This window comes from Ilyonectria robusta (assembly GCF_021365365.1).
Source record: "Ilyonectria robusta strain PMI_751 chromosome Unknown BGZ61scaffold_18, whole genome shotgun sequence".
NCBI classification, from domain to species: domain Eukaryota; kingdom Fungi; phylum Ascomycota; class Sordariomycetes; order Hypocreales; family Nectriaceae; genus Ilyonectria; species Ilyonectria robusta.
This window is the reverse complement of record NW_025764452.1, coordinates 887,769-914,130: the sequence shown is the minus strand read 5'-3', so window position 1 is coordinate 914,130 and position 26,362 is coordinate 887,769. Positions and strand designations below refer to the sequence as shown.

The 26,362-nt window shown below is 49.2% G+C and overlaps 8 protein-coding genes across 8 annotated transcripts; 3 read left to right on the top strand and 5 right to left on the bottom strand.

The window, feature by feature from the left end:
- Window positions 1–4,208: 4,208 nt before the first annotated feature.
- Window positions 4,209–5,563, top strand: BGZ61DRAFT_359364 (uncharacterized protein; the record flags this gene model as incomplete). The annotated part of the gene is made up of 2 exons (XM_046241074.1): window positions 4,209–4,398; window positions 4,452–5,563. 2 exons carry the CDS (start codon window positions 4,209–4,211, stop codon window positions 5,561–5,563), a joined length of 1,302 nt encoding a protein of 433 aa, XP_046100902.1.
- A 147-nt stretch (window positions 5,564–5,710) lies between these two features.
- On the bottom strand, window positions 5,711–8,387 carry BGZ61DRAFT_396391 (uncharacterized protein). Its single transcript, XM_046242957.1, has 8 exons — window positions 7,813–8,387; window positions 7,586–7,754; window positions 7,252–7,523; window positions 6,559–7,171; window positions 6,321–6,501; window positions 6,151–6,257; window positions 6,057–6,097; window positions 5,711–5,980 (listed from the first exon to the last, which is right to left on the bottom strand). The coding sequence occupies exons 1-8, from the start codon at window positions 8,255–8,257 to the stop codon at window positions 5,955–5,957; spliced, it is 1,854 nt and encodes a 617-aa protein (XP_046100901.1). The 5' UTR covers window positions 8,258–8,387; the 3' UTR covers window positions 5,711–5,954.
- Window positions 8,388–9,480: 1,093 nt separating this feature from the next.
- BGZ61DRAFT_535843 (uncharacterized protein) lies at window positions 9,481–14,993 on the top strand (the record flags this gene model as incomplete). The annotated part of the gene is made up of 4 exons (XM_046254318.1): window positions 9,481–11,360; window positions 11,414–14,022; window positions 14,091–14,443; window positions 14,514–14,993. The coding sequence occupies 4 exons, from the start codon at window positions 9,481–9,483 to the stop codon at window positions 14,991–14,993; spliced, it is 5,322 nt and encodes a 1,773-aa protein (XP_046100900.1).
- A 323-nt stretch (window positions 14,994–15,316) lies between these two features.
- On the bottom strand, window positions 15,317–16,381 carry BGZ61DRAFT_457172 (uncharacterized protein). The gene has a single exon (XM_046246619.1). It carries the CDS (start codon window positions 16,301–16,303, stop codon window positions 15,485–15,487), a length of 819 nt encoding a protein of 272 aa, XP_046100899.1. The 5' UTR covers window positions 16,304–16,381; the 3' UTR covers window positions 15,317–15,484.
- A 514-nt stretch (window positions 16,382–16,895) lies between these two features.
- On the top strand, window positions 16,896–18,051 carry BGZ61DRAFT_359269 (concanavalin A-like lectin/glucanase domain-containing protein; the record flags this gene model as incomplete). The annotated part of the gene is made up of 3 exons (XM_046241059.1): window positions 16,896–17,028; window positions 17,090–17,561; window positions 17,634–18,051. 3 exons carry the CDS (start codon window positions 16,896–16,898, stop codon window positions 18,049–18,051), a joined length of 1,023 nt encoding a protein of 340 aa, XP_046100898.1.
- A 229-nt stretch (window positions 18,052–18,280) lies between these two features.
- On the bottom strand, window positions 18,281–20,168 carry BGZ61DRAFT_535840 (heterokaryon incompatibility protein-domain-containing protein; the record flags this gene model as incomplete). The annotated part of the gene is made up of 2 exons (XM_046254317.1): window positions 18,281–18,849; window positions 18,932–20,168. The coding sequence occupies 2 exons, from the start codon at window positions 20,166–20,168 to the stop codon at window positions 18,281–18,283; spliced, it is 1,806 nt and encodes a 601-aa protein (XP_046100897.1).
- Window positions 20,169–21,088: 920 nt separating this feature from the next.
- BGZ61DRAFT_481489 (uncharacterized protein) lies at window positions 21,089–21,577 on the bottom strand (the record flags this gene model as incomplete). The annotated part of the gene is made up of 1 exon (XM_046249292.1): window positions 21,089–21,577. The coding sequence occupies one exon, from the start codon at window positions 21,575–21,577 to the stop codon at window positions 21,089–21,091; it is 489 nt and encodes a 162-aa protein (XP_046100896.1).
- A 1,671-nt stretch (window positions 21,578–23,248) lies between these two features.
- BGZ61DRAFT_535838 (polysaccharide lyase family 4, domain III-domain-containing protein) lies at window positions 23,249–25,063 on the bottom strand (the record flags this gene model as incomplete). The annotated part of the gene is made up of 3 exons (XM_046254316.1): window positions 23,249–24,151; window positions 24,207–24,784; window positions 24,850–25,063. 3 exons carry the CDS (start codon window positions 25,061–25,063, stop codon window positions 23,249–23,251), a joined length of 1,695 nt encoding a protein of 564 aa, XP_046100895.1.
- Between the last annotated feature and the right edge of the window lie 1,299 nt (window positions 25,064–26,362).

The window sequence follows — 26,362 nt, the reverse complement described above, 5'->3', positions numbered from 1 at the left end:
GGGCGTATCGGACCTGTCTGGCACATGCGTGTTATGTTGGTCGTTTGGTCTAATACCGCCAAGGAGTCTACTCGGTGCTGCAGTCAATAACAAAAAGCAAGGCATTCTATGCCATGCCGAAACAATATCTCACACTTCACGTCCTGCACCTCAACCCCCATCCAACTGAGGATCTAAACCGGACGTTGAGTGACTCACGCGCTGCCTAAGTTCCTGTTCCGCTGAGGAGCTACAAAGTATTTTGTAATAGTACCCACCCTCTATCATATATAATGGGTTGCCTTCGCTGAATGTAGAAACTCATTTGCTTTAGCCGCTCGTAACTTTGCTCTAACAATCTTACCGCGCGCCACTACACACCGATTACGCCTACTTGACGGTGGGGATGAGTCAAATGTTTCCGGAAACGACGACGGCATATTCGATATCAACGAAGATGAAGATGTTGGCTCAGAGACGGACGCAATAGACGTAGAGGACTACGGAAATACGTCGACATCGAGGACCAGATCCGGTTGTTCGGCGGAAATTTACATCCACCAGAGTACTACTAGCAGTCAGTAGAGGAGTATAATTAGGCTTAACCCTGCTTGGGTGTCCCTGGGGATTCACTTGATATAGATGCAGATGCAGCATTTTAGGGGCAGCTATGGAAGCACCTTGGTGAACCCCATGAAGAATATCTTCACCTTGAGCTTTTCAAGGCCAGAAAGACCTATTTTCGAGGATTTGGGATCATTACTGGACACTTCTCAAACTGGACTCGTCAACGGTGCCACACTTGCAACTAAAAAATTGATTTCATATCATTGATCGCCGGAAATTTTGCACGCTATTCCCAAGCTAAATATATCATCATTATTCTGCCACTACTGTATCATAGGGTAGGGGGCATGTGGACAAATCTTCATTGAATTCTTACCCTGCTCTCTTTATAGACGATTGAGGGGAGTTTTCCTCTGAGAAACATATTCGCTAGCTCCTAGTATTAACTCGTATGTTAGGCGAAGCTGAATTAATCCAATGATGCACCTACATTTAACACATATCAATCCCAAATAAGCATCCGGTGGACTAAAACTTGTTACAGTCTTGATTTCGTATCATTAAGATCACAAGCAACACTGGTATCAAAAGGTGATCTACGGAGAAATCTCAAAGTGAGTTGACAGGACGAAGTCATAATATATCACATACCTGAGATTAGTACGAAAAGTGCTCAAGTGGTCTCCACATCCAAACTGGTAAGCAGCCGAAATTAAATTGACGCGCCGATGGAATTGTACCAGTCGTCTGGGGTCCAGGTGGTTCTCTCAGCGCTGTGGGATGGAGAAGATGAACTTGGCTTGAAGTGCGGTACTTTCAAGAATCGTGCTCTCAAAAGACTGTATATGCCGGTGAAAAATATCCTTGTTCGAATGCGTGATTATCTGTGGTACATAGCCAAATTCATACAAGCTCCGCGCTTTCTTTTGACGACTGGATGGTTCCTACCGACATTCTTGTTTCAAACACAAGGGTTAAAATACTGGAAGGGTCGAATGAGGCTTAGTGGATTGTCGGGCAATGCCGATACCGGTGCTCTCGCAGGAGCTGAATCCCTTGTTCAAGTCCGCATATCTATTCCCCAGTCTATCAATACGTCCGAGGGCGGTGCCTGAGTTATTTCCATGGTTGAAAGACGTGTATCTTAGCAATATGGGGGGATTAGAGCGGCTCGCATGCATGTTTTGAGAAGTACTCGTCGCGTCCGTTTGGAAAATGCAAGATCGAGTTCAGACAGTGAAACCATATCCCCCATAAATATCCTTCGTATCGAGGGAATGAGATAAAATTTATGCTCATTAGTTAGCTAGCCTGACTAATGCCGCTGGCCATCAGATGGAAGTTGTTTTGCAATTGTTAGCCCGCCTTATTTGCCCTTCTCACTTGGAATGACGGCTACCCTGGACCAAATCACCTACCGAGTCCCGTAGATCAACCCAACGCTGGCAGCTGGACCCCTGAAAAAAACGTTTGAAGAGTAGAACACTGTATATTTAATTGAAATCTATTTAAATAGGTGGTTCTTATATCCTGAAGGATGCGAATTATTCTGGCCATCCACGCCCATTCTGGTCCCTCAATTTGATGCAAATGATTGAGTGCATCGACTGGGGCACCATGAGCTTGGAACATTTGAGCACATCAGATACATGTTGAGCGACACCCATAAAACGTGTTCGATCTTTCACCCATTTTCTGGATGCTAGTTTTTGATGGCACGTGGCGAGCAGGTCCGGTGGCATTGATGTGGGACCGACTTATGTCGGCGATCACTGCCTCAAAGGGAAGTTCTATCAGGTGAGTCAAGGACCTGAATTTCTCTAAAAGGATGTCGGTTGGGAAGGTCAAATTCGATTACCGAAGAACACTTAGGGTGTCCACATTTGGCGCCCTCCCAGGGCTTCACCTCTATAGAGTCGGAAACATATAGCTGTTTAGCTTCAAGCGGTATGGCAAGGGTATAGATTGCATGCATGCTTGTTGATACAAGAGAAACTAACTGCATTTACTCTCATGCCGTAAACGGCTATACTTACAGGTACCCGGACGCCTGGCCTCGGGGCTAAGATTGATTAGAAATAATTTTTCTTTGGGCCGGGGTGGTGGGTGGTGAGAATTGCAACCCCAAACCGATGCCAGAGGTCAAAGAGTAGGGGATGCTGCATCTTGCCTATGCATTAAAAACCTGAACAGGTGGGCAGTCCACATCTGAAGCCAGTAGCAGGCCAGGTGAATTGCAGTAGCGGAAACGTTGTAGAAATTGAAGCAGCTCAGAGAATGAAACACGACCTGTCAAGCAAGGGGGTCGGCTGGTGGAAAACAGGGGCAAGGGGCACAGGTTCGGGCTGAATCCCGGGGATCGGAGCCTGTTCCAAAATGGAAGCTACGTATTTACCCGACTCTTCGGAGAAGCAGGACTGAGGCCCGTTTGACCTATGAAAGGCAAGACGCGACAGTATGAAAGGAGCGCCTAGCCCCTTTACTATTCTAGATCAGGGATTTAGGCCGGGGAATTTAGCATCTAGTTTGAACCCATGACAATGACTTTCACATGATCCTCGTTGAAGACTCCATCCGCAGATCAACAAGATGCAAGGGTTCGAGTGCGGAATGATTGATTCAAATACTAGAGATGATGTGATGCTGCAAGGGGGAGGAAAATGAGGCATTGGCCACGTTTCCCTGGCATTATCCATCCGGTGTCCGACTCGGTACTTCATGTAATGGTGTACCGGACACAAAATGAAAATTCGACACCAGTCTATCTTTGGTCAAAGCCCCGCACGAATATTGCCGAGGAACTAGACGCATCCAATAGCCGAGCCACCATGGAGCGGAGATGGGCGACTGGAGTGGAGATTTTTCGAGGATAATTCGATGCAGGTGCTTCCACATTCAAACACAGAGCCGTGAGAGTCACCTTGGGCGGCGCATTGGCCATGTTCGTTCTACTTTCTGCGTGTGATATCCGGGCATTTGCTGCATATTTGATGGCCACCGCCACTGCGCCAAGTACAGATACGACTAGTGTGGTGAACGGTGGAAGCGAGGGCCGATGATTGGGCTAGGCTTGGAACTTGGAACTTCTCCGAGCTCCCTCTTCAGATCTGGCCTTGACGGTACGGAGTATCTTGGTGATGCGATGTCACCTTGGCGGGGTGCCGTGGAGAATTGACAGTTGGAGTTCGGTTGAGCAATTAAGGCCGCCAAGATCAACTATAGAGCAGAGACTGCACCCACATGTTCACCCTGGAGCTACCGGTACTCGAGATTGACCCGAAGAGGATGGTGGTGGCCCTCCTCAAGGCTTAGTTGAAACCCTGCGACGCGAGCCCCTGTGTCAGTTTGTGGCAAATATCACCATGGCAGCCCCGACAAGTTGGGTATTGAATCGTGTTTTCTTGTTTTAGTCCCGGCTTTTCCGCGTGCCATTTTTTCTCCAAGTTTTTCTGTATTTTTTGTCTTGAAATAACCCTCTTCTTCATCACGTCTGAAGACATCGGACCAGCGTTGTTCTTGTTCATACCTGGTCCAACGTCATTGCTCCCAAGTATGCGGTCTCTGTGGAGCCTTCTGGCCGCTTGCCTCGTGGCGAAAGGCGTCTCGGGTGAAGGCCCTCGGTCAACAGCAACTGATCTAGCATCCCTCCCGGATTGTGCTGTATGATTTGGCCCAACACGATCCAAAACCACCATTGTGATGCTGATTGTGCGAAGATACTGTGTCTAGCTACCGCCATCGCTGATTCACCATGCACTGCCACAAACCAAACTTGCATGTGTACGAATGAGGCATTACAGTCGCAAGTCGCGGTCTGTGTTGCAGGAAGCTGCACTATCAAGGAGGCCCTCTGTGAGTTTTGTTCACCACATGCGTCTCTATTTGCCGAGCTCATGCAGCCCCAGTCACCAAAAATACGACTTCGACAAACTGTGGTGCCCCAATAAGGAACAAGTCGACTCAATACGAGATCCTTTCCAACACCTTTGGAATCATCTCAGGGGTCATTGTCGTTATACGGTTTGCCTTCAAGATATGGCAACACCTCGAGCTTGGGCTTGATGATTGGTTTACTCTCATAACAATCATCGCTGGAATTCCCAGTTCCGTTCTTACTGTACATGGTACCGTCGCAAATGGCCTCGGCCGTGACATCTGGACATTGTCGGACACCAACATCACCAACTTCGGCATGTATTTCTACATTATGGCGGCGTTGTACTTCTTACAGGTCACTCTCCTCAAGCTCGCCCTATTGTTCTTCTACCTGAGGATCTTTCCGGCCCGGCCCATCCGACGAACCTTATGGGGCACTGTCATTTTCAACTGCCTATTCGGTACGGTTTTTGTCATCATTTCCGTTTTCCAGTGCAGGCCCGTAACCTATTTCTGGACGAAATGGGACGGAGAGCATACCGGACACTGCATGGACATCAACTCAATCGCATGGTCAAATAGCGGTATCAGCATCGCCCTCGATGTCTGGATGTTGGCGATCCCTTTGTCACAGCTCAAGGCTCTAAACCTGGACTGGAGAAAGAAGATTGGAGTGGGGATCATGTTCTGCGTTGGTGCTTTCGTCACCGTCGTCAGTATCCTACGACTGCGATCACTTATCACGTTTGATTCACATTCGCAAAATCCTACCTGGGAGTTTCTCGAAGTTTCCAAGTGGTCTACCATCGAAATCAATGTCGGCATTATCTGCACGTGTATGCCGACACTCCGATTGATCCTCGTGCGCATTTTCCCCAAGGTACTTGGAACAACGCAGCGGTACTATGCGAACTACGCCTCCAAAGGTTCAAGAGGCCAAAGCAGAAGCCGACAGGCCGGAGCGAGTGTGACTTCAAATGCGGAACACTCTCAACACAGGGTAGATCAACGTGGTATCACATGCCACAAGACATACGTGGTGGAGTATGGGGAAAACAACGACGAAATCCAACTCGTAATAATGCGAGACTCGGAGCGAGACGGGGATTATAAGAGTTCGAGGTCTGAAAGTTCTGCATAGAAGTTCCCCCCAGAACGTATATAGTGAGTGGCATAAGCAAGTGAGTGGAGTATTTTCCTGTATAAATCACGGGGCGCACTTTAGTTATATTTCCTTTTCCTTTGTCAATATACCAACTTTAGAAGAAGAAACCTCAAACAACCATGGATATTCATGCCATTGACAAAGACTTAAATTTGGTATCCAAACCTTTGCTATTACGCTCCTCCATTCAGACTCTTCTTCCCTCAGCTACCCCTCTCGTCTACTGTATATCGATCTGGTACCCCGAAGACTTATGGGAGTGATATTTTAACTGTGACGTAGGACACCAGTCTCGTGAAAAGTTTTATCGCACCAAGAATATTCTTAACTACACATATCATGGATTGTTATGATTGGGGTCCCATACTTAGACTGCAACACAGTATCTGTATTCTGCCAATAGTGTAAGCCCATGGATCGGCTTGTATAAAACCGGAACAAAGAAAAGGAGTGGGATCTTTGAACTCACCAGGCCAGAGATTATGGCACTCAGAACCAATAGCCGTGTTCCTGTCCAAGGGTAAGTTTTCATTCTTCTGTGTTTGAGGTACTCCATCACTTACATGGCATAGAACTCAGCAATGGTCAGACCATTAGCGTCTAAGACTTCTTGACACGTCTGCCCCGAAACGACTGCATAATAGGTTTTGCAATTCTCGGCCGCACCATCCTACAGTGAGAGATTATCGAGATTAGAAAAAGCACTTATAAGGACAGAAATGATAGACTTTACTCTGATTGGAAGTTCAACGGATGTTGGCTCGGCAGTATCCGCAGTAGTAGTCTCCGGTTCAAGCTCAATCTCGGAATCAGGATCAGGTGTGCGAGTGTTTGTTCTCAGGTATGCTGCCATGCAGTAGCTATACTCCTCGCTGAACGTACAGTCCCGAGAAGTTGTGTTGAGGGATGGGTTCCTAGACAACTGTTAAAAGGTTTGGGATGTACACATGGTGGCCTTTCTCGGTACTCACCAATTGTGCAACTCGGCGAGTGAAATATCCCACACCTCGGTCAGTTCTTCGCAAGCTGAGAATGAAGAGCTCCAGCCCATGTCAATCTGCAGCTCCGTGCCGTCCATGTAGATGACGCAATCGCTCCTCGTACCTTTAGCTCTTGGAAGCTGAGTAGGCAGGCCCGTGATCGCGGGTGCGGTGAAAGTAGCCTTGGGAAGGTCGCTAAAAGGAATATCGGAAATGCTCGAACTCGGCCCAACATAGTCTGGATGGCCAGGGTACAAGTTGATAGGTCCGACTGGCGAAACGCAATAAGACTCCTCAGCGAAGAGGTTCGTGCATTCTGTGTTGAGCCCTTGGTTCAGGAAGAGGAAGTCGCTGAGGGAGATGCTAAACTTGAGGATGATCTGGTTGCAGTAGTCACCTGGCTGGACGGAATAGTACTGCGCGCAGTTCTTGTTTGTGCCGGTGGCGATGTTGGAGGGAACTGGAGCCGCGGTAGGCTCCGGTGTTGGGGTGGTGGTTGTGTGAGTTGGGACTGTGTATTCCTCGTCGCCGTGAGGCTCAAGGCAGATGGTATCTCCCACAGACAGGGACAAGCGATTGCAAGCCGGTCCGAGAACAGGATTCCCTGCAAAAATCGGATGAAAAGTTAGAGATTTGTGTCACTGTAATGCGAAAAAAATAGACAAAGGAAAAAAGGCTGCTCACATGTGTAAAGCTGCACCATGCTGATCTTGGCAGCAACGGCGATACCCTGGCAAGTATCATCAGCCTGAATAGTATACGTTTTGCACTGGTTCACAATGCATATCTTCTCGCCCGCTTCTGGGAAGCTGGCGCAGAAGGCTTGCAAGTCGTTGTCATACAACATCCAGGCTGTGGCAAGGTCTTTGGCCTTGGAAATGGACCGGCAAGTGTCCTCGGCCTGGATAGTGTACTCCTCCCCCGAGCAAGTTGGCACAGGATCAGTAGTCGATGGTCTGTTTAATATTATAGTTTAGATATGTTTCTCAAAAATACATTTGATTAAGCAGCCACTTACTCTTCGGTTGCCGTAGTTGCCAATGGAAAGGAAGTTTTGGAGCAGCTTTCGGTCAGGGTGGAGTAATCCGCCTGCAAGGCGAAGCCGTTTGAGTAAGAGTTGCCAGCCATAAACTGGAAAGGCTTGATAATGCAGTTGTCGCACATGTCGACGGAGGCCGTAGACGTGACTATTGTGTATGTCAGGACATCCTTGGAACTATATCGAAGAGGGATTTGCTTTCTTACCAACTGCGGAGCCACTGTTATCCGAGTCGTTGTCGGAAGAGTTTTCAAAGGCCCAAATGTTGCACCATCTGTTGCCGTCCTTGATGCAGGTCCTGTTGAAGTGATAATAGATATCCGTCGCCACAACGGATACGTGAACAGTACCGGCACCCAGGTCGTATTCGACTACATCTTCCTCACCGCATTGAGTCTTCAGGCTTGCCTCAAACTCAGCCAGTGAAGCACGACATGCAGAGGTACATGCCTCCTCCAGAGATTCAAGCGGAACAGGTTCTCGCTCAAAAAAGCTAGATACCTGCGATGGACAAGAAAGATCGGCCACCAAGGCATCCACACAGCTATCAGACAGAGTATCGGACGGGAGAGCGTTGGGAGAGATGTACTGCCAAGCACTAGCCGGGCTGGCCACGATGGCTAAACTCGACAGGATGAATGGCCAATGCATGGCGGCTGGAAGCTTGAGAACAGACAAAAGTGTGGGAAAATTGAGAGACAGTAGAGAAGTCAAAAGAATGTGCTTTCGCGAAGGTGCACGAGTCAATTATGGACACCTCAAGAGATGGACGGCGGCAAGGGGATAGCCAAGAGTATCGATCGAATGATCAATAAAGTATTGACTTGCGGCCTCGGCATCCTTTCGGGATACTCGATGGCTCCCCCCTGCAAGAGGAACTCCTTTCTTTCTTCACGGTGGATCTGAGCAACAGCCTCTTGACCAACCGTGCCATTTCACGTCCCATATTTTAAAATTACAGGCTACAAAATAAGCTTAGTTGCGTTAATCACACTTGATCGCAGGGTTCGCGTGATTCATCGGCTGAGGCAAATAATTCAGACTAGGTTTGGGAGGGCTGTTGGTCTTGGGGGCCGCGGTTACCGTGGTCTTAAGCGTGATTGCCAGCTTCTTTTATGCGAGCTCTAGGGGTTCGGAGTCTACAATTCGACCAATCGCAGCACCTAGCCCCATTTTAAGGTAGGGGATTGTTGTTGGTTCTACGTAGTATCAGGAATCACGTTCCGCTTCACGGTGCAGAAGTAGCTCCTTGGCATACAGACTAGGGCCAACGGATAGGCAATTTTTTACGTCTCTTTGATGATCAGAGCTCCAAGAGCCAACGGAATGCAATTTAGTCTATTCTCCATGAGACTTATCAAGTACCTGTGGGGTTGCGGCGTAGCAGGGACAAGGCCTTAAGGAGCGTTCCGCTCCGAGAATCACTATGTAGTTCCTTGGCATCTAGGCAGCGCTGCTAGTCCCTGAAGATCCCTACTGTATCAGGAACGGATCACTATCCTGGAACCAACAGATGGACCAGGCCGGTTACCTATCACACAGAGCAGACGAATGATTAAGACTTGTTTTATTAGAAAGGAATAGTGGCTGCATGAGGGCTTTTCAGGGCTCTACGCGTACTCTCATCTGGTGGAGTCAGGCTCCATCTAATGTTATCCTACATGCACTATCCTGTAAACCTCACACCATACCAGAGACAAGACCTGTCTGCTGACCATGTGTCGTATAAAGGTATCCTGCTGTCCAGTGCCCTGAATTGAGGCCAAGACGTGACCTTAGGACCAAACCGGGGGTCTTACGTCTCTCCCGCGAGGGCTTTAACACCATCATTGCAAACCCCAATCCGATCCACCTTGGGCTCCAGCCTGCCAGCCATGGCGCTCAAAAACATCATCTTCTCCTTGTTGGCCTATCAGACTGTGCCGAGTCTGGGTCATCCCCATCACTTTCACCACCATCGGAGCCTCCATGATGCCCATCTCAAGGTCCGGGATGCCGGAGAGCAGCTCATCTGCCCTCCTATTCCCGACAAACTGACCACGGCCGCAGACCTCATCGCCAAGGTTCGGTTCGATGATCGCGACACATGCGATGCGACTCTCGCAACCAGAGACGTCTCCGTCATGGCCGCGGACCCCGATGATCCTTATTCCTGCTCTGAGGTGAAGCCATGCAGTAACGGTGCTTGCTGTGCCAAGACTGGCGTTTGCGGCTACGGTCCCAATTCCTGTGGTACCAATGACGAGTCGCCCAACGACAAGTGTTGGAGCAACTGCGACGCTCATGCTGAGTGTGGTCGCTTCGCTGAGAAGCCTGGAACGGAATGTCCCCTCAAAGTTTGTTGCAGCCAACACGGCTTCTGCGGCATGACCTCAGAGTACTGCGACGAGTCGGACGAGGAGGATGAGGGCTGCCAGAGTAACTGTAGCCAGCCTGGCTCAGGGGGCTCCGGAGGCGACGTCCAGAAGCGCGTGATTGGATATTACGAGGCGTGGAACTGGAAGAAAAAGTGCATCGGCATGAGTATGGAAGACATTCCTGTCAACAGTCTCACGCACATCTACTACTCCTTTGCCTACATCATGCCGGACACGTACAAGATCGTCCCGATGCAGGATGAGAAAGACGGAACGCTTACCACGGAGACCTTCACTGAGTTTACTGCTCTCAAGAGGAAGAACCCTTCTCTGAAGGCCATCGTTGCGCTCGGTGGCTGGACTTTCAACGACAACGACACCATCTGGCAGCCTGTTTTCAGCGATCTCTCATCCACCAAGGCGAAACGAGTCACGTTTGTTGATGAGCTCGTCACTTTCATGGACCGCTATGGCTTTGACGGCGTTGACATCGACTGGGAGTATCCTGGTGCCGGTGACCGAGGCGGCCAGCCAGACGATGGTGAAAACCTCACCAAGCTGTTCAAGGAGATACGTACTGGGTTTGACAACATGTCTGGCAAGCGCAAGGAGATTTCTTTCACTGCACCCACAAGTTACTGGTACATGCGCCACTTTGACATCACGGCGTCCGCAAAGGCTGTCGACTATGTTAACGTCATGTCATATGACCTTCACGGTATCTGGGACGCCGACAACCCCATAGGCTCCAAGGTCCTGGCGCACAGCAACCTGACAGAGATTTCCCTAGCCCTCGATCTCTTCTGGCGTAATGACGTCGATCCCTCCAAGATCAACCTTGGGCTTGGGTTCTACGGGCGGTCGTTCCAACTGGCGGATCCTGCGTGTCACACCCCTGGGTGCCTCTTCCTAGGTGGAGCTACCGCTGGCCCTTGTACCGCTAATTCGGGAACTCTGGCGTACTTTGAGATCATGGATATCATCGACAAGTATGATCTGACGCCGTACTGGGATGAGGATGCTGGGGTCAAGTATATCACATGGTCTGGAGATCAGTGGGTATCCTACGACGACCATGATACTTTCCAGCAGAAGATCGACTTTGCCAATGGACTAGGCCTGGGTGGTCTGCTCATCTGGGCAATTGACCTTGACAACAAGGAGCTAGACGCTTTGGCAGCCGTGCTGTATCCCGAAAGCTTCGGGGCGTATAAAGATTACTCCACAGTCGACCCTTGGACAGAGCTTGGGGAAGGCCATTGCACCGTCAACGAGTGCGGATCGACTGGCTGCAAGTCGGGGTATATTGAAGTAGACGAGTTCGACTGTGATCGTTTGAAGGGGAAGAAGGCAAGCGTCTGCTGTCCTTTCGCCTCCGCTCCAGATCCAGAGAAGTGGTGAGTCCCATCAACTCCTGAGCCAGGCTTTACGTGAGCTAACATTAACCTAGTACCTGGAGAGGTAATGGAGTTCTCTGCAACGGTCAGTGCCACGACGGCGAGGTCGCCATCGCCTCCAGCACACAAGCTGGCGGTGGCAACGTGTGCACTGATGGTCGCAAGTTCCTCTGCTGCGAGGCGGAAGCCAAGCAACCAGACTGCCGATGGACCGAGTGCAAAGAAGAGTGCGATTCAGGCTCGGAGAACGAGTTGACCTGGAAGCACGGTAACTGCAATGGAGACAACAAGAAAAAGTTCTGTTGCAGCAAAGATCAGGAGTGGCGGAACTGCAAGTGGCACGGCAAGCCTGGCAGCTGTTTCGACAACCACTGTGATACGGGCTGGCAGGTAGCCCTGACTACGTCCCACGGAGGTGAGGACGAAGATTGCGGCTGGGCGTCGAAGCGGAAGAGGACTTTCTGCTGCGACCCGCAAGAGGGCGATTCACCTTTCCTCCCCGTTCCCTTGGAATACCTGTTCCCCGATCCACCAGACGAGGACAGTGCGGACTCAGATTGGAAACTCAAGGTGGACAACACTTGGGGCGGTGCTGAGGATCTACCATTCGCCGAGACGCCGGAGTCATCTGCCTTTGGCTTCGTCGTCATGACGAGTCCGGAGGAGCTCCAGGTCACACTCGACAGGCGTGACGGATCTCACTGGGAAGTCTTTGACTGCAATGATGCTGTCACCGACGGGGAGCATACAGTTCGGATGGTGTGTACAGACCGCAGCGAAAACTCCAACTGCGAGAAGATCTACCTCGGTCATGGAGCCCGTGGTACAATTGTCGACATGCCAGCAGGCTGCGGTCCAGGCAGGTATGCTGTGGTTCAGGAGTTGGCACCTAGTGTAAACCAGAGCCTCCCGCACCATCTCTATCGTCGTGGAGTGGACCTTGGCGAGACTATATATGACTTGACCTTTGACTACGACTTCACGCGTGTGCCTCGAGACCTTGGGAAGACGCAGATCCGCATCGACTACAGCAACGAGAACACGTACTGGAGCACCATCGTCGACAAGGCAGCCGACACCAAGCGATCCCTAAAGAAGTCTGTGAAGAGGAGCCTCAACGATATGGGAGGTAGTCACAAGCGCTGGCTTGAGGAGGAGTGGCGCGACGACGTGTACGGCGGAGACTTGTCCAAGGAGGAGATCCACAAACGTTGGTTCGGCGAGACGGCACTCGACTGGCTCAAGGCCTTGTTCACCGGCGTCACAAACCTCATGGAACTCGAGCACACCTACAGCGAGGACTTCACTCTCAGCATCATTGACCAGAAGCTGACGTGCCCCAACATGGACGCCAAGCTGGAGGTGTATGCTGAGATGGAGCTGGACCTCAACGTCAACTATGGTTTGACATTGATCGCCACGCTAGGGGGCGACTACGGCATCGAACTGTCCGACTCGTACCTCTACTACCGCACCGGCGGTGAGGTGAACGCCAAGTTCGTGGTCGACGCCGCAGTGACAGCGTTATTCGATACCGGCGACGTCCTCATGTTCGGAGCAGATACCTTTGGCGCGGCTTTCACCGTGCCAGGGATCGTCACCGTTGGCCCCAACTTCAAGCTCTTTGGCAGGCTAGAAGGGGAGGCGACCCTCGGCGTGAAGTTCGAGAGCAAAGTCAAGCTCGCGGAGTGGAACGTCTACCAGACATTCCCTGCCATCGATGAAGACTGGGAACCCGATGTGTTTGAGACTGCTAGCAAGTCTGGCACGCAGCCCCTCGAGCCGGAGTTTGAGTACGGCGTCTCCCTGAGCGGGCATCTGTCAGCCCACGTCAAGCCCACCATTACATTTGGAATCGACTGGAGCGATAAGTTTGTCTCTCTTGATTCATGCGCGGTAAATCTAGTCGCCGATGGACATATTACATTCCACGCCGAAGCGCAGACAGGCAGCAGTGGGAGCAGCTTCTGCTACGGCATTGACGCTGGAGCCGATCTCTATGCCACCATTGAGGCGCCTGATATGTTCTCATGGGCACTTCCTGAGTCTCCCTTTATGATCATGCCCATAGACGACGTAACCATCTTCCCTAGTGGCCGGGGAGAAGAAGCCTGCTCTACCTCAGGGAACAAGAAGATGTTCCGTCGAGATGGGAACCTCACCGAAGACGACATCGGCAGCACATCCTCTCCATCCACAACATTTTCGCGTCGCGAACTATCCAAGCGTGCCCTGAAATACGGACCCTTGATACCGCGCATTGATGGGCTCATGTGCCCAGGCGAGGTTGACTTGGACGACATTCCGACTTGCGACAAGTGCGACGGCGGTGATGATGACGCTCTACGGAAAAGGGACGGCGAGGTATGCTTTCTCGACCCATATCGTTCCACCGGGCAGTCGTGTCCTGCCGAATCCAATGCTCGCCGTTCTTCTCGTGTGAGGAGTGCCCTTGAGCCGCGCACAAATAAGCCGCCCCTCGAATGGGAGCACAATGGGCAAGACTATGAATTTGCCTTTCCCTCGTATAAGTCATGCGGAGCTGCTATGAGCGTTAGCGGGATTATTCGTTGGTTTGGTTATCCAGCAACGAAGGCCGGAGCTTGTGCACCAAAGTTGGAAAAGCTCAATGTGAATCAGGTCGATCCCACCGAGTTCGAAAGTAAGTTTGCATCACACGTGTCTATAGGCACCGTTGGGAATGGATACTAACCACTGTACACTATAAAGCTGAGCATGTTTACGAACCACAGCTTATTTCTCGCTTTTTCAACTGGCTGATGGATCCAGGGCAACCAGCCCTCCCGGTTGGTTATACAAGGCCCACGCATGACTGGGTGTCAGAGGTTCTATTCGGATGTAATGCCATTTCACCGCCGAATAGGGTGCTCATTCACCCTGACTGGAGCAAAGATAACCTTTTGGCCGAGATGATGAGTGGAATTGGGGGCGATAGCAACCCCGGTGGCCTGACTCTGACGGACAAAGGAGTGAATGGAAGAAAAGGGAAGTTGTTCGAGGGACGTACCATCCCCGCCACCAACATGAAGACGAACAAGGATACACGCATATCGCACCGCAAGGTAAGATCTTTTTCTCACCGCCTTTAAGTGCATACATAACGAACAGGCTCGCTAACCAACTTCTTTACAGTACGCAGGTGTCTTCTACTACATGCGGCGGGACGAGGTCTGGCCCAAGTTCGTAGCGACGTCTCAGTACATGGAGAAAGTTCTCAAGCAGTTCGACGACGAATACCCGTGGAGCGGTAATGGCCGCATTAATGTTGGGCAGCCGGACATACCTAATCGTCCAAACCAACCGACGGCCGGCATGCGGGACCTTTACTGCTACTTCATCGAGAATGTCCTGACCAACATCGAGAATAGGGCTGATACTTGGCTCACGACGGCCACGTCAAACTACAAGGCAGATTTCGGGACTACTAGTGATGGTAAGAAGTGGTTGGACAATGTGCTACTCCCAGGAGGACTCATTTCGGCGACAATACTCAAGTTCCCCGCATCAGCGTTCAAGCATAATGCGGCGAATCCCGCATCGCCGAGCACTTGGACACATAGTCAGTTCAAGGACCTGTGGATCTCGGGCAACGGCGCCGCTGGGCCGTTCTAGGACGCTTATCTTGAAGGGAATGAGGAAGGACGTAGCGGCAGGTGGAGGCTTATATTGAGTGAGCGTGTATTGTAGGAACAATAGCTATATTCTGTAAGAACGACGCAATCGTATCTCTGTATGTCACACTGAGTGGATAGGATTACGATTGTGATAGCAAAGCGTCTTGATGCCCTCTCTAATAAAGGGCTAGGGATATGTTTTATAGATGAAGATGAGGCCGACCTCCGGCAGCTTCCAGTGCTGAGACCAGCGGACTTACCTGCCGGGGGTGTAAGACCTAGCCCAGACCGCATTCCTAGCCGCCGGTCTGGACGTTGTTTCAGGTGTATTGTGATGATCCCAAAATGTGACAATGTAAGAAGACAATTTAGTTATTTTCTTTGAAGTCCCCCTACTCAAAGATAAGCTATTGTTTCCGTTAATATGTGGTACTTTATTCCTCGCTATTCATCATCCTTTACAGAATAACCCATTCAATCCCTTTCACATCACCAAGACTCCCAACCTAGATCTTTAGCGTCGCACATGGCTTCATTGGCTGCTACCTCCCACTTCGCATTTTTCCTGTCATCCATCCAACTCACAAGCCCCTCTTCAATGTCCCATCCTATAGCCCTGCCCCTAGCGCTCATCCGTTCCGTATGGACTGGGTGTTCCATAGGATCCCATTTGAGGATTTCGTCCTCCTCTACTTCAACGGGGATAGGGTCAAACTGAACGAGGTCGACCTGACGATCATCAGAATCAGCACCCCACTGAACGTCTGCATCCGGATACATGAAAAGCCAGCTGCGGTAGTTAATGCTAGAGAAGTCTTCATCATCTTTCTGCCAGATTAAACCGGGAAGTCGTTCGCCTGCGTCGCCATCTTGGGGTTCATCACCAGATGATGACCCTTCAATTGAAGCATCGGTTGAATCATCCGCTCCTTCCTCGCCCTCATTCTGCTTTTTTGTCTTCATGGCAATCTTCACCTTACGGATCTGACGCCAGATAGTACCTCGAGCATCCATCTCGCCACGGTAGTGCGCGACGCATTCTTCGGCGGTAGCACCAGGTAAGAAGAAGAACTCGTATCTGAAGCTGCCACCCGTATAACGAATACGACCCCTTTCAAGGCCGAAACTGAACGCACAGCCGTCAAAGCCTTCATATGAGAAATCTGGATTGACCATGTAGAAAACCCAAGAGGGTAGGAAAGGTAGGCGAGTCTCGTTGACCGATTTACGCCACGACATTAAAGCTGGCTTGCCGGTGTGATCCTTGAAGGCGACGTTGTATCTTCGGGCCAGTGACATATTGGACATGTTGGCGAAGAATTGGTTGTTAAGAAGTAATGAAGGTTTTGCAATTTGGTAAGTATAGGCGTGATGTTTATGTGAGGGGCAGGAATGGAGAGTGGCGTTTTAAGGAAGGAAGATTTACCCAGGACACTGCCTTTAGCACACGTGATTGCAAGCTCCACTGGGAGCTGGAGGCCCCCTCTCGGGGAGAGGGGGTGATATAACCTCTGTATCGTACATACAACTAGCTTCTCCAGACTCTACATGAGCTAACAGCCTTAATTTAAGCTTAATCTGTTCAAAATATCCATACGAAGTCGGGTTTTTTTTTTGCCCACGCGTATCACCGTGCACACCATTGATCGAAAGAAGGTTCATGTTCCGATAAGTTTTGCACCCTTTTGGCCACCTCCCCATTAGAGCGGAGTAATTACGATAAGTAGATTTGCGCACAATCAGTGGCCATAGATCAATCATTAGTGGGGTTCAATTAGCCAAGACTAGCAGCCAAGACGTGCTAACTGTTGAATCATCCCCTGAATTTATGGATTTGCCCTAAACTTCCCTCATACAACACACAAGAATGAAGTGGGCGAACAGCTCTATCGAAACTGCGATGAGGAGCGGCCCGTTATTGGGTAGCGTCGCTCTCCTGTTGCTGCGGGCGAACACCGTGCAGGCCCTGTCTCCTGATGGCGCGGTTATTTGTGACAAGGACAGACTTGGTGAATTTACCGACTCTCTGATGTGTGAGTCCAAATCCAAAACCCGCGTTGGACGAAGTATTTCGAGCTGACTCTGGATCCTCAGATTATCCAAATGGGTGGAACGACAAAAGCCCAGATGATGGTTTCGTCTGCATGACTGTCTACAACAGCACCCCAGCCTACGACGCAACCTGGAACTGGGGCGAGGATATCCAGGACGTGCACTCATTCCCGTACGTGCGATTTGGTCATGAGGAACTCCCCATCCGCCTCAGTAGTATCCGCTCAATCCGCCTATCGACTGAGTGGATCATGACGGCTGGCGCGCTGAGCGAACTGCCACGTACCTTTAGCAACTCTGCTTGGGACAAGAAGAAGGACACGCTGCAAAGCAACAGGGTTCAGGCCAACGCGGCGTGGGATTTCTTCCTTGATAATGACCGCAATACCACCCTATACCCTCAATACGCTGCAATCGAGTTTATGGTTTGGCTGGGGAGCGTAGGTGACCCATGGTGGCTTGGGAGGCTGGAAGGCACAATCCTGTCTAATGTGACCCTTGGAGACACTGAATTGTAAGTTCCCATGTCACCTTACTACTCACATGATTAAGCCTGGACGTTTATTACGAATACTCACCTTCTTAGTTCACTGTACTACGGGCGCAACTCCGGTGGCACCCATGTCTTCACTGCTGTGCCCTCCACTGGCGAGGATATTCTATCGATTGATGAGGACTTCTATCCTCTCTTCGAGTTCATTCTCAAAAAGGCTCATAGCCATCTTGATACTCCAGATGATCTACCAACGGACCCGTGGCTGGGTATTGTGGAGTTTGGCTCTGAAACCTGGTTCTCCGATGGCAACGTAACATTCACAGCTGCGAATTTTGGCATGCAGCTGGATGGAGAAAATAGTGGCTCGAGCGGGTCTGAAGACGCAGACGCTGATGATGGATCTGACTCGTCAATTGACGATGACGAAAATCAGGCCGCAGTCCTGGCTAGTTTGCCAGTACTTGGGTATACTATAGCTACTGCGTTAATAGTTAAGGCTCTGTGGTAACATCGTGGGATGGTTGCTTCTTGTTCTTCATAAAGGTTATTTGGTATAAATATTGAAAACCTAGATCACCCTGATAGAAGAAAACAAATAAACAGAACCTCTGCTTAGTACCACGTAGTAAGGCTTGCTCTTAAGGCCGACTATCATACAATATTGATAGAACTCTAGCACGCAGTTAGGGTATTCCGAGTTAAGAAAAAATAAATAGTGAACAATTGGTACTGCATGGTTATGTCTGTTCGATCTTAACACTAATTGTGTACCATTTCCTGCCTAAAAATTCAGAAAGCTCAATGCAGGCTTTGGCGTGGAAGCCCAACCCCATCAGCTCTGACGCAGGCTTAACAAACGGGTGTTCCGTGTACTGTTTGACATAATTCTCCCGCACAGTTCGCAGAGTCTCATCCATCCCATCACCCGTAGCCAAACAAGATAGGTCACCATGAAAAAAAGATTCCCAAGGCTCAATCCAACACACCTGATGAGCGTTAGATAATCCGCGTTCGTAGCTGTCTGAGCCTGTGACGCCCCAGACGACAAAAAATCCAGTTTCATCGTTGGCAAAGAAGAAGACACCGGCGACTCTAATGTTGTCAATGAGACTTTCTCCGACGAGGAACTCCGGTTTAAGTATTGCCTCTCCCCTGAGGAAATGAGGTTCTTGGGCCTCCAAGTGCCAATTGCCATATCCATGAAATACCATCTTGACCTGTCGGCGTTCTTCAAAGGACCCGAGGGAGAGCTCCAAAGATGGTAGATAAATCGTCTGCGGCGTAAACTCATCGAAATTGCAATCAACTAACATACAGGATTAGGAATTGAATCTCAAAAAGATTTACCATCATTTCCACACAGAATAAGCAGAACACCATAAACATACCTGACATATCGCCTGGCTGCCGACGTATGGATGGAAACGATGGGACAATATTTTCTAAAACTCGAGGCCTCTCGCCAGCTTTTAACGCTATTAGCGATTCCTTGTGCTCTCGTCGATAGCCTGCGGCGGGAGATTCATTGTCGATTGGGACCACGAGAATGGCCACTCGAGAAGTATGGTCCACATCAACAGGGCAACTGAGGACTGCCAACCATTTGTTGAATTGTTTCTCCGTTTGGTTGTCGTGAAATCGTGTTACAACGCAAGGTCCAAGCATCACATCAACTTCCAAGCCTCTGGGTGTGATGATGATGTCATTTCGTGCGAATCGACCGTCGGTGCCTTTTCCTAATTCAAATTGGAAAGAGGATGGATGTTCAGGCAAATACGATATTTGCCTCCCGCGTCTTAGGAACGACTCGGTCCAGGTCAAAATAGTCTGGTCAGGGGCTTTCCTTAAGATTTCTTCCTGAAGCCGCAGGAATGCGTTTTTCCCCTCCCCGTATAATAGGGGCATGTTGATGTCAAACAATCCCAGCAGACAGTAGGCTATATCCTCTTCACGGGTCGTCACCCTGTTCGCGGCCCACTTCATCTTTGTGGCAATGGTCTCGTTCCCTAGGTACAAGGCAAGGCCATCGTAGGCCTTGCATGCAGGGCAATTTGTGCTGTGGTTATTTCGACGGAGAAGAAGAACCGGGCGTTCAAGTCGATGTCTTCGTGATAGTATATCCGTATGGATTCCGGTAATGTTTGAAAGCCTCTGCGCGAGCTCATGCCTGCTTTGCATTTTCTTCCAGTCGCGATCGAAAAACTGTAACTCGTGCGGCGCAATAAGTTCTTGAAGCGTCCAACCTCTGGTGAACCACCTGCTACTATCAAAGTTGACCATGTTGATGGTCGATCCATCTTGTGCGAGTACAACATCTTCCATGTATACGTAACAGGCGGCCGATTTGTTGTACCACTTGAACATGGAGTTAATAGCCTCTGAGAGCTCTGCGCTGCTGGACCGATCAATGCAGCAAGTGTCGACCCAGACGTAGTCAATATTGTCAAGCTTGGCTTGTCTGCAGGTATCGAGGACTTTCTGAAGTCCTCTTTTTGGAGTACCTCGATTCAGGTCTTCGAAGAGCAATTCATCTTCGCCCCAGGTATGGGATAAGATGGCGTAGCGCGGGATATTTTGCCCAACAAAATCCTTGAGCGTTATCGTTGAAACGTCGATAAGCCGCATCCTGGGAAACTAACAAATGCCCTTGCGCGATTACGGACCATTCGAGGGAAGCGAACTGAAAATTCCTGCCCAATATTGGAAGCTGAAAGCATGGGTCAGCCGATAGGGCGGAACTGATGAAGGTGAAGGCGGTGAGGGGAAGACGACACGATGTACCCACTTTGGATGCAATGATGGATAATGAGGATTTGAGACTCCCCATTGGTGTGATTTTGTAGTGTGTGACATAAAAGACATTGTGAGCCAACAAATAATGGGACGCCAAATTTCACCAAGACACTAGACACTTATGACCGCACTCAACGCGAATCCCATGTGGATTATTGATTCCGAGAATTTATATTATCCATAGTAGAGCTCTTACAAAAATGGGTAGTAGGTTCAGCACCTATTTCAGTATTAGGAGTTGCATTCAGTACAAACCAATCTATAGATAGCGGGTGTATGAGACCCAGCAAGAAAATCGGGAAAAAATGAATCCAGGTAGCATCCAGGAAAGGAAGATGAAGATGAGATAGTGCAGACACTTCATCAGACGTCTTTCCATTTTCATAAGGAAAAGTGCAAGGTTCAATTTGATCTTCCATGGCAGGTTGGTTATGATGACAACGCAAGACAAGAATTGTACTCTTGAAGGTAGAGAAGAGAAAAAGTATGCACACTCAATTTCTTGAGCAGTGCACTCACTTTAAACAGCACTATCTAGTCTTTGTAAGCTAGTCCAACTGTCATGAAAACTCCAGCGTGCTCTACAGCACCATCACAACATGCATCGCGATATAAAAATTGCTGTCCAAAAAGAAAACGGAGTAGTAAGTGTACCCTGATTTTTTGTAGAGAGTCAACAGTCCTCGAGTACCAGCACATGCAAAGGAACCCGTTATGTACAAAACTTTCTCTCCAGTAAGCGGGTGACGCCTTTAAAACAGGGCTAAGGGGTTAACGGGATTTTCTGGTCGCGTCTGGACGGAGTCCCAGTGCTCCTGGATGCAGGAGCCCTCGAACCTGAGGATATCGATCGCCACACTTGGCTGCGGTGCACCAGCCAAATCCATGCGTACATGAGCAAATGCCAAGTTCCCATCGACTCCAGTTCGGAGCACGGTGAAGTTGGCACTATTTCGAGATATGCCGCTTGACAGCAAGGCATTCAGACTGTTGTTGCGACCCGAGAGCGCGAATGGATTATGCTGAATGTAGTCCTCCGAAACGTGGTCAAGATAGGCGGCCGTAAAGTTCAAGTCGACATAAAACTTCTGGATGAATTCGTTAAGGATGATTCGTCGTTGCCAATCCATCACTGGGCGAGGCGGGCAATAGGGAGGCTTCAACTGCGTTGAGTATGCTTTTGGTGGGGAAGCAAGAACGCTGAGAGCGCTGGCCATCAAAGCGAAAATAGAAATCTTCATCTTAAGTGTTATTGAAGTCGTCGTTGGTCGATTGTAGGTCTGGTTGATTGTTTGGGGTGCAAAATAAAAACGGTGATTTGAGCAATGTTAACTCTTGGTTATCTTATATAGACCATTCCACCCACGTGTGTTCAAAACGGACATTAGTAGCTGTCCGTGGCGAGGCCCTCCAATAAATAGCGTTTAATAATCAGGGAGAATATCGAGTGGTTTGCTCGCGGTGCGAAAGCAAAAGGCTTGGTCCGTGTAGGTATTACAGCGTACGTAGACCTGAATGCATGGGGGGCCTTTGCCTTGTCTCCTTCGTAATCATCCCACGCATCCCACTCATCCCACATCGTGTCAATCTTGGTAAGCAAAGTGTAAGTAAAAGTTTAACCTGTCTCAGTTGCCTAACTCGGAAAATGCGAAGAGCTACGTAACTTAGGGTCCTTATCACGGACTTTATTTAGGTGGAGCTCTCAACCTAGAAATGCAAGCGATTGAGAAGCCGGGTATGCTTGGAAGTACCTATGGTAGTTGAGTCTTTTCGGTCTGGAACAGAAGAATATTAAGGGCCTTTGAGTTTCCAACAAAAAAAAGAAGAAGATGAATAGAAGCAATATTTCCCTTGAGTTCTGATTCCTTCAGCTACACAACTCCGAAGTTCGCTAGGATTAGGCCCCACACCCGTGGAACAGGCATTGCAACTGCCGAGCCGAGGGTAACGACCTGATTAAACTTTACTTTTTAGATTGAGCAGCGACTTAAACTGGAGCAGGACACCGTCGTTTCTTGTTTCCTCTTGCTAATTAATTTAGGCTCCGGGTGCTCCCCAAGACAGAATCATGGCTACTCATTCGAAGTGTGTAATCCTCCCGCCGTCACTGCTGTCCAGTCCACAATATTGTCTATCCAGTTCACTGTACTCAACTTTCCCCCGCTTAGGCTGGTGAGTCGATGGTGATAATGCGATTCATCTGCGCAAGCCAACTCCCTCTCAAGCCTGGAATCGCACCAAGAAGGCGGACTCATGTGTACCGTGATGCATGTGTAATTACATCCGGCTGCTTGGCTCCAACCAGAGCGTGGGAATGGTGAGTGCATGTCCTTTTCCGCCTCGACACCGTTCGTCTCCCCTCAGGATACCAGCCTTTCAATTTACCTCCTCACCTGTCTAGGGCCTGTTGATGTGGCTCGCAGGCTAGCTGAATGATTGGAAGGCAGTGCCAATGACGACAAGTACAATGCTTCCTTTCTAGATCAGAATTAAGTCCATAGACATGCCTATGAGCTTCATCACCTTTACATATTGCCTGGGTGTTCTTGGTATGATGAATGGTCTCGCCGCAGAGCAGGCTGGCTCGGCAAACATCATCGCACACGGCCGCGCCAAGCCCTAGGATCCGGTCATTTCTTTAGGCAGTAGCGCGTTTCATGTCACTTCGTTGAAGTCAGCTTGTGCCAATTTTATTGGCTATCTTTTTTTGCCTAAAGTAGCTGCGACGATGAGCTTTCCGTTCGACTATTGGCCCACTGCCTACTACCACATTCCGTGACACCACTCGGACAAGATGAAGACTATAACATGGTCTTGGACGTCACCGGATTCCGAGTTATCAGCGAGTCAAAGTTTCAATTCTGTAGACATCTCATGATGCAACTCTAAATTTTCCCAACTCAGAATATCCATCACTGCCATTCAAAGATAATGCTGTCCCATAAGAAACCTCGCCAAAGAGTATATCTTGTAACAGCAAACTCAACCGTGTTCAGGCCCTCCTTCAACGCGCCAGGCTTGACCTCATACTGGAAGAATCGCCACTCGCCACTGACTTTGCCAGAGCGGTAGAGGGCAGGATCACTTGTGAGGGTATTCTTGCTCAACGAGTCGTACACATCTCCGTTGACACTGACATCCAGTGCAGCGCTCTGTGAGTAGCCAGCCAGTGAGACACTCAGCAGCGCAGTATTGTTAGCCGCAATTTCCTCGGCTGAGAGCTGGAACTCTATGGTCCAAGTCCCTACTGCAGACGACGCGTAGTACCAGTCCGCATCCTGGGACTCGCCGACAACGAAGGTGAGGTTGGCTGGGCTCTCTTCCGTAACGCCGTGCTGGTACGGAACACCTCCGTTTTTGAATCCTCGCGCTGTCTTGTCGAATTCACCGACCTGCCAGATGCGCTTAGATACGTCACTAACCTCCCAGGACAGCTGACCCAGGTTCAAGGTCTTGTCTTTTGTGATCTTCACATCGGACTTGGTGAAGTTGGTGTACACATCCGCAAGTTTTCCACCATCTGACCATGCGTAGAGTCCATATGAACCAGTCCTCACGTCGTCGAAAGAGAACCGGCCTTTGTCATTGGTGTAGGTGGTGTAGTAGTAATTACTGCCTTGGATCGAGGGCCGAACAGTAGTGTCAGTATCCCCAAGATAGACGGCAGCATAGGAGGCGGGTCGACCGTCGGAGAGGCTGAGCGTTCCTTGAACGCCTCCTCTGGACTTGTAAGCAGTGTTGCTGAACCAGTTGTACGGGAAGTGCTTGAGCTCTTCTTTACGTCTTTGCTGGACGTCTGCAATGCTGCCGTTATTCTGGACAAAATTAGCTTGTGATTATATACGCGAAGACTTGTAGACAAATACTTACCAAATACCAGAGCCAGGGACCCCAGACCTTGCCAACAGGTTGGGTGGTCTTTTGGCCAACGCGGAAATGAGATGTATCCTGAACAACGTTGAGTTGCACAGCATCTCCAGTACTGCTTTCTCTATGGACAGTCAAGGTCTGACTATAGTGGTCGCTGTTGTAGTACTCTGTTGAGGGGTGAATCCACCAGGACCCAGCCTCTGAGCCATACACGCCGTAGAAATCTCTGTCCCTGACTGCGTTTGACCAATCATACTTTGTAATGAATGATCCATCAGCCAGCTGCCAAGTTTCGTCTTGTACTTTAACCGAGTCTTGATAAAGACTAAAATCGGGAAGAGCCTCGTTCTTCAGGTGGGTACGGCCATGGGTGAAATAATCTGGCGACAATCTCCAGAGTGTTCGAAGGATACTAATATCCGGGAGAGCCGCATTGACAAAATATTGGTATGCGCCAGAAAGATCATCAAAAATCACCCAATGAAGATCTCCAAGACTCGATTGGAATGCCACGTCAATATGATGCGTTCCCTTTGCTACAATGGTAGCGTTGGTGAACTTCAAATTGGCCTCGCCATCTGGTGACAATATTTAGACATGTGTTCTTTGGGAGAAGAGAAAAGGGAGGGAAAGCCGAACTTACCGTATCCAATGTAATGCCCAACGGCAGACCCAACAAGATCAGCTCCCGGAACACCTTCCCAAAACAGCTTTGTGGCATACACAGGGCCTTGGGTGACATTCCATATGTCATTGCCGACTACCCATGAACCATCGCCGACTTTTTTTAAAAATGGACCCGTTTCTGCAGCCACAAGCGAGCCGAGAAGGGGCCACAGAGACAGTTGCATTCGCATGGTGCAATGTATAAGGATTGAGCGAATGATTCGTAGTGTTGCCTAGAACCTCGAGGCTCTGTGAATATACCGGGTTATGATGAGCCTGTGAGCTTGAGCTATATATCTTGACTTCGACCAGGGTGTTCCGGAGAATGTCCCTTCTTTTTTTTCTTGATCCGAAGCTAATAGATATTGCTCATATTTCTCATGAATTGTGGTTAGGTTGAGGCTCGTGGGTGGAACCAGCACGATCGCACACGTCAGAATTTCCATAATACGCCCGTCTTCTCGCATCATTTCGCACCCTCATGATTTGCGGGTTAATATTGACCGAAGTGCCGTGAAGCGGAATGTTCGAATGGGCGAACTTTTGGGGCTCAAGCCAAATACATCCATCACGTCATTTGCTGGCAGGGTTGTGGTTGGCGCGGTTAATACAACCCTTGGCATTCGCCATCGATAACCAATTTGCACCATTGAGCTCCTTATTATCTCAAGAGAATAGGACAACTCGATGTCAACGACAGAGCTGAATATTGCGAATGACGCTATTATTGCAGATGCTAGATTTTCAAATTGTGTATTCCAAAAGGCAACGGCAATATGCCAGGGAACATTATTATATTCGCCACAAGTCGTTGCTGGCACTCGCGTGAGGGTAGTGTGCATTCCCTTGTATTCATTTTGGCTAGAAATCCACCGAGCACTCAAATAAAAACACCACAAGTCAGCCCAATTCCAGCGATATCAATTCTGTTGGAGGAAGTTTGGTTACGGAAACAAAATTGTCATGTACAGATGATAATGATTTTGAACTAAGTCTGAGATAAGCTTCTCGTACGGTAGATGCAGCTCCGGACGTATTTACTGATGGCCGCTTAAGATCGATGAAGTTTATAGATGACTACTCTGTTTTGTAGGGTAGGTCGTGCGATCGTAACCCTGAGCCAGTTGGGATGCAGATCTCCGATATGTGACCAGGTGCGGGTCTGTTAATGTCACATCGATCTACAGCGGTACATCAGATTGATAACGCATAGCAGGACAAGAAGTCCAGAATTTAGCAGAAGAACTTAATTTACCCTCATCATAAGTATTGCTATTCGCACACTCAAAATACTACTCGCATACTTAGGAATATCAATTAATTTTACCCGAAAGTCTTAATAATATACCTATTTATAAGTAAACCTAAGAAATTAAATAAGATTTATTTTTAGTATTTATTTTCTAAAGTCTATAGTTTAAATTTTATTTTTTATTTTATTTTAGAGTAAAAACTGGAAATTCTTCAGAATAAAATACCTTACGGCGGGC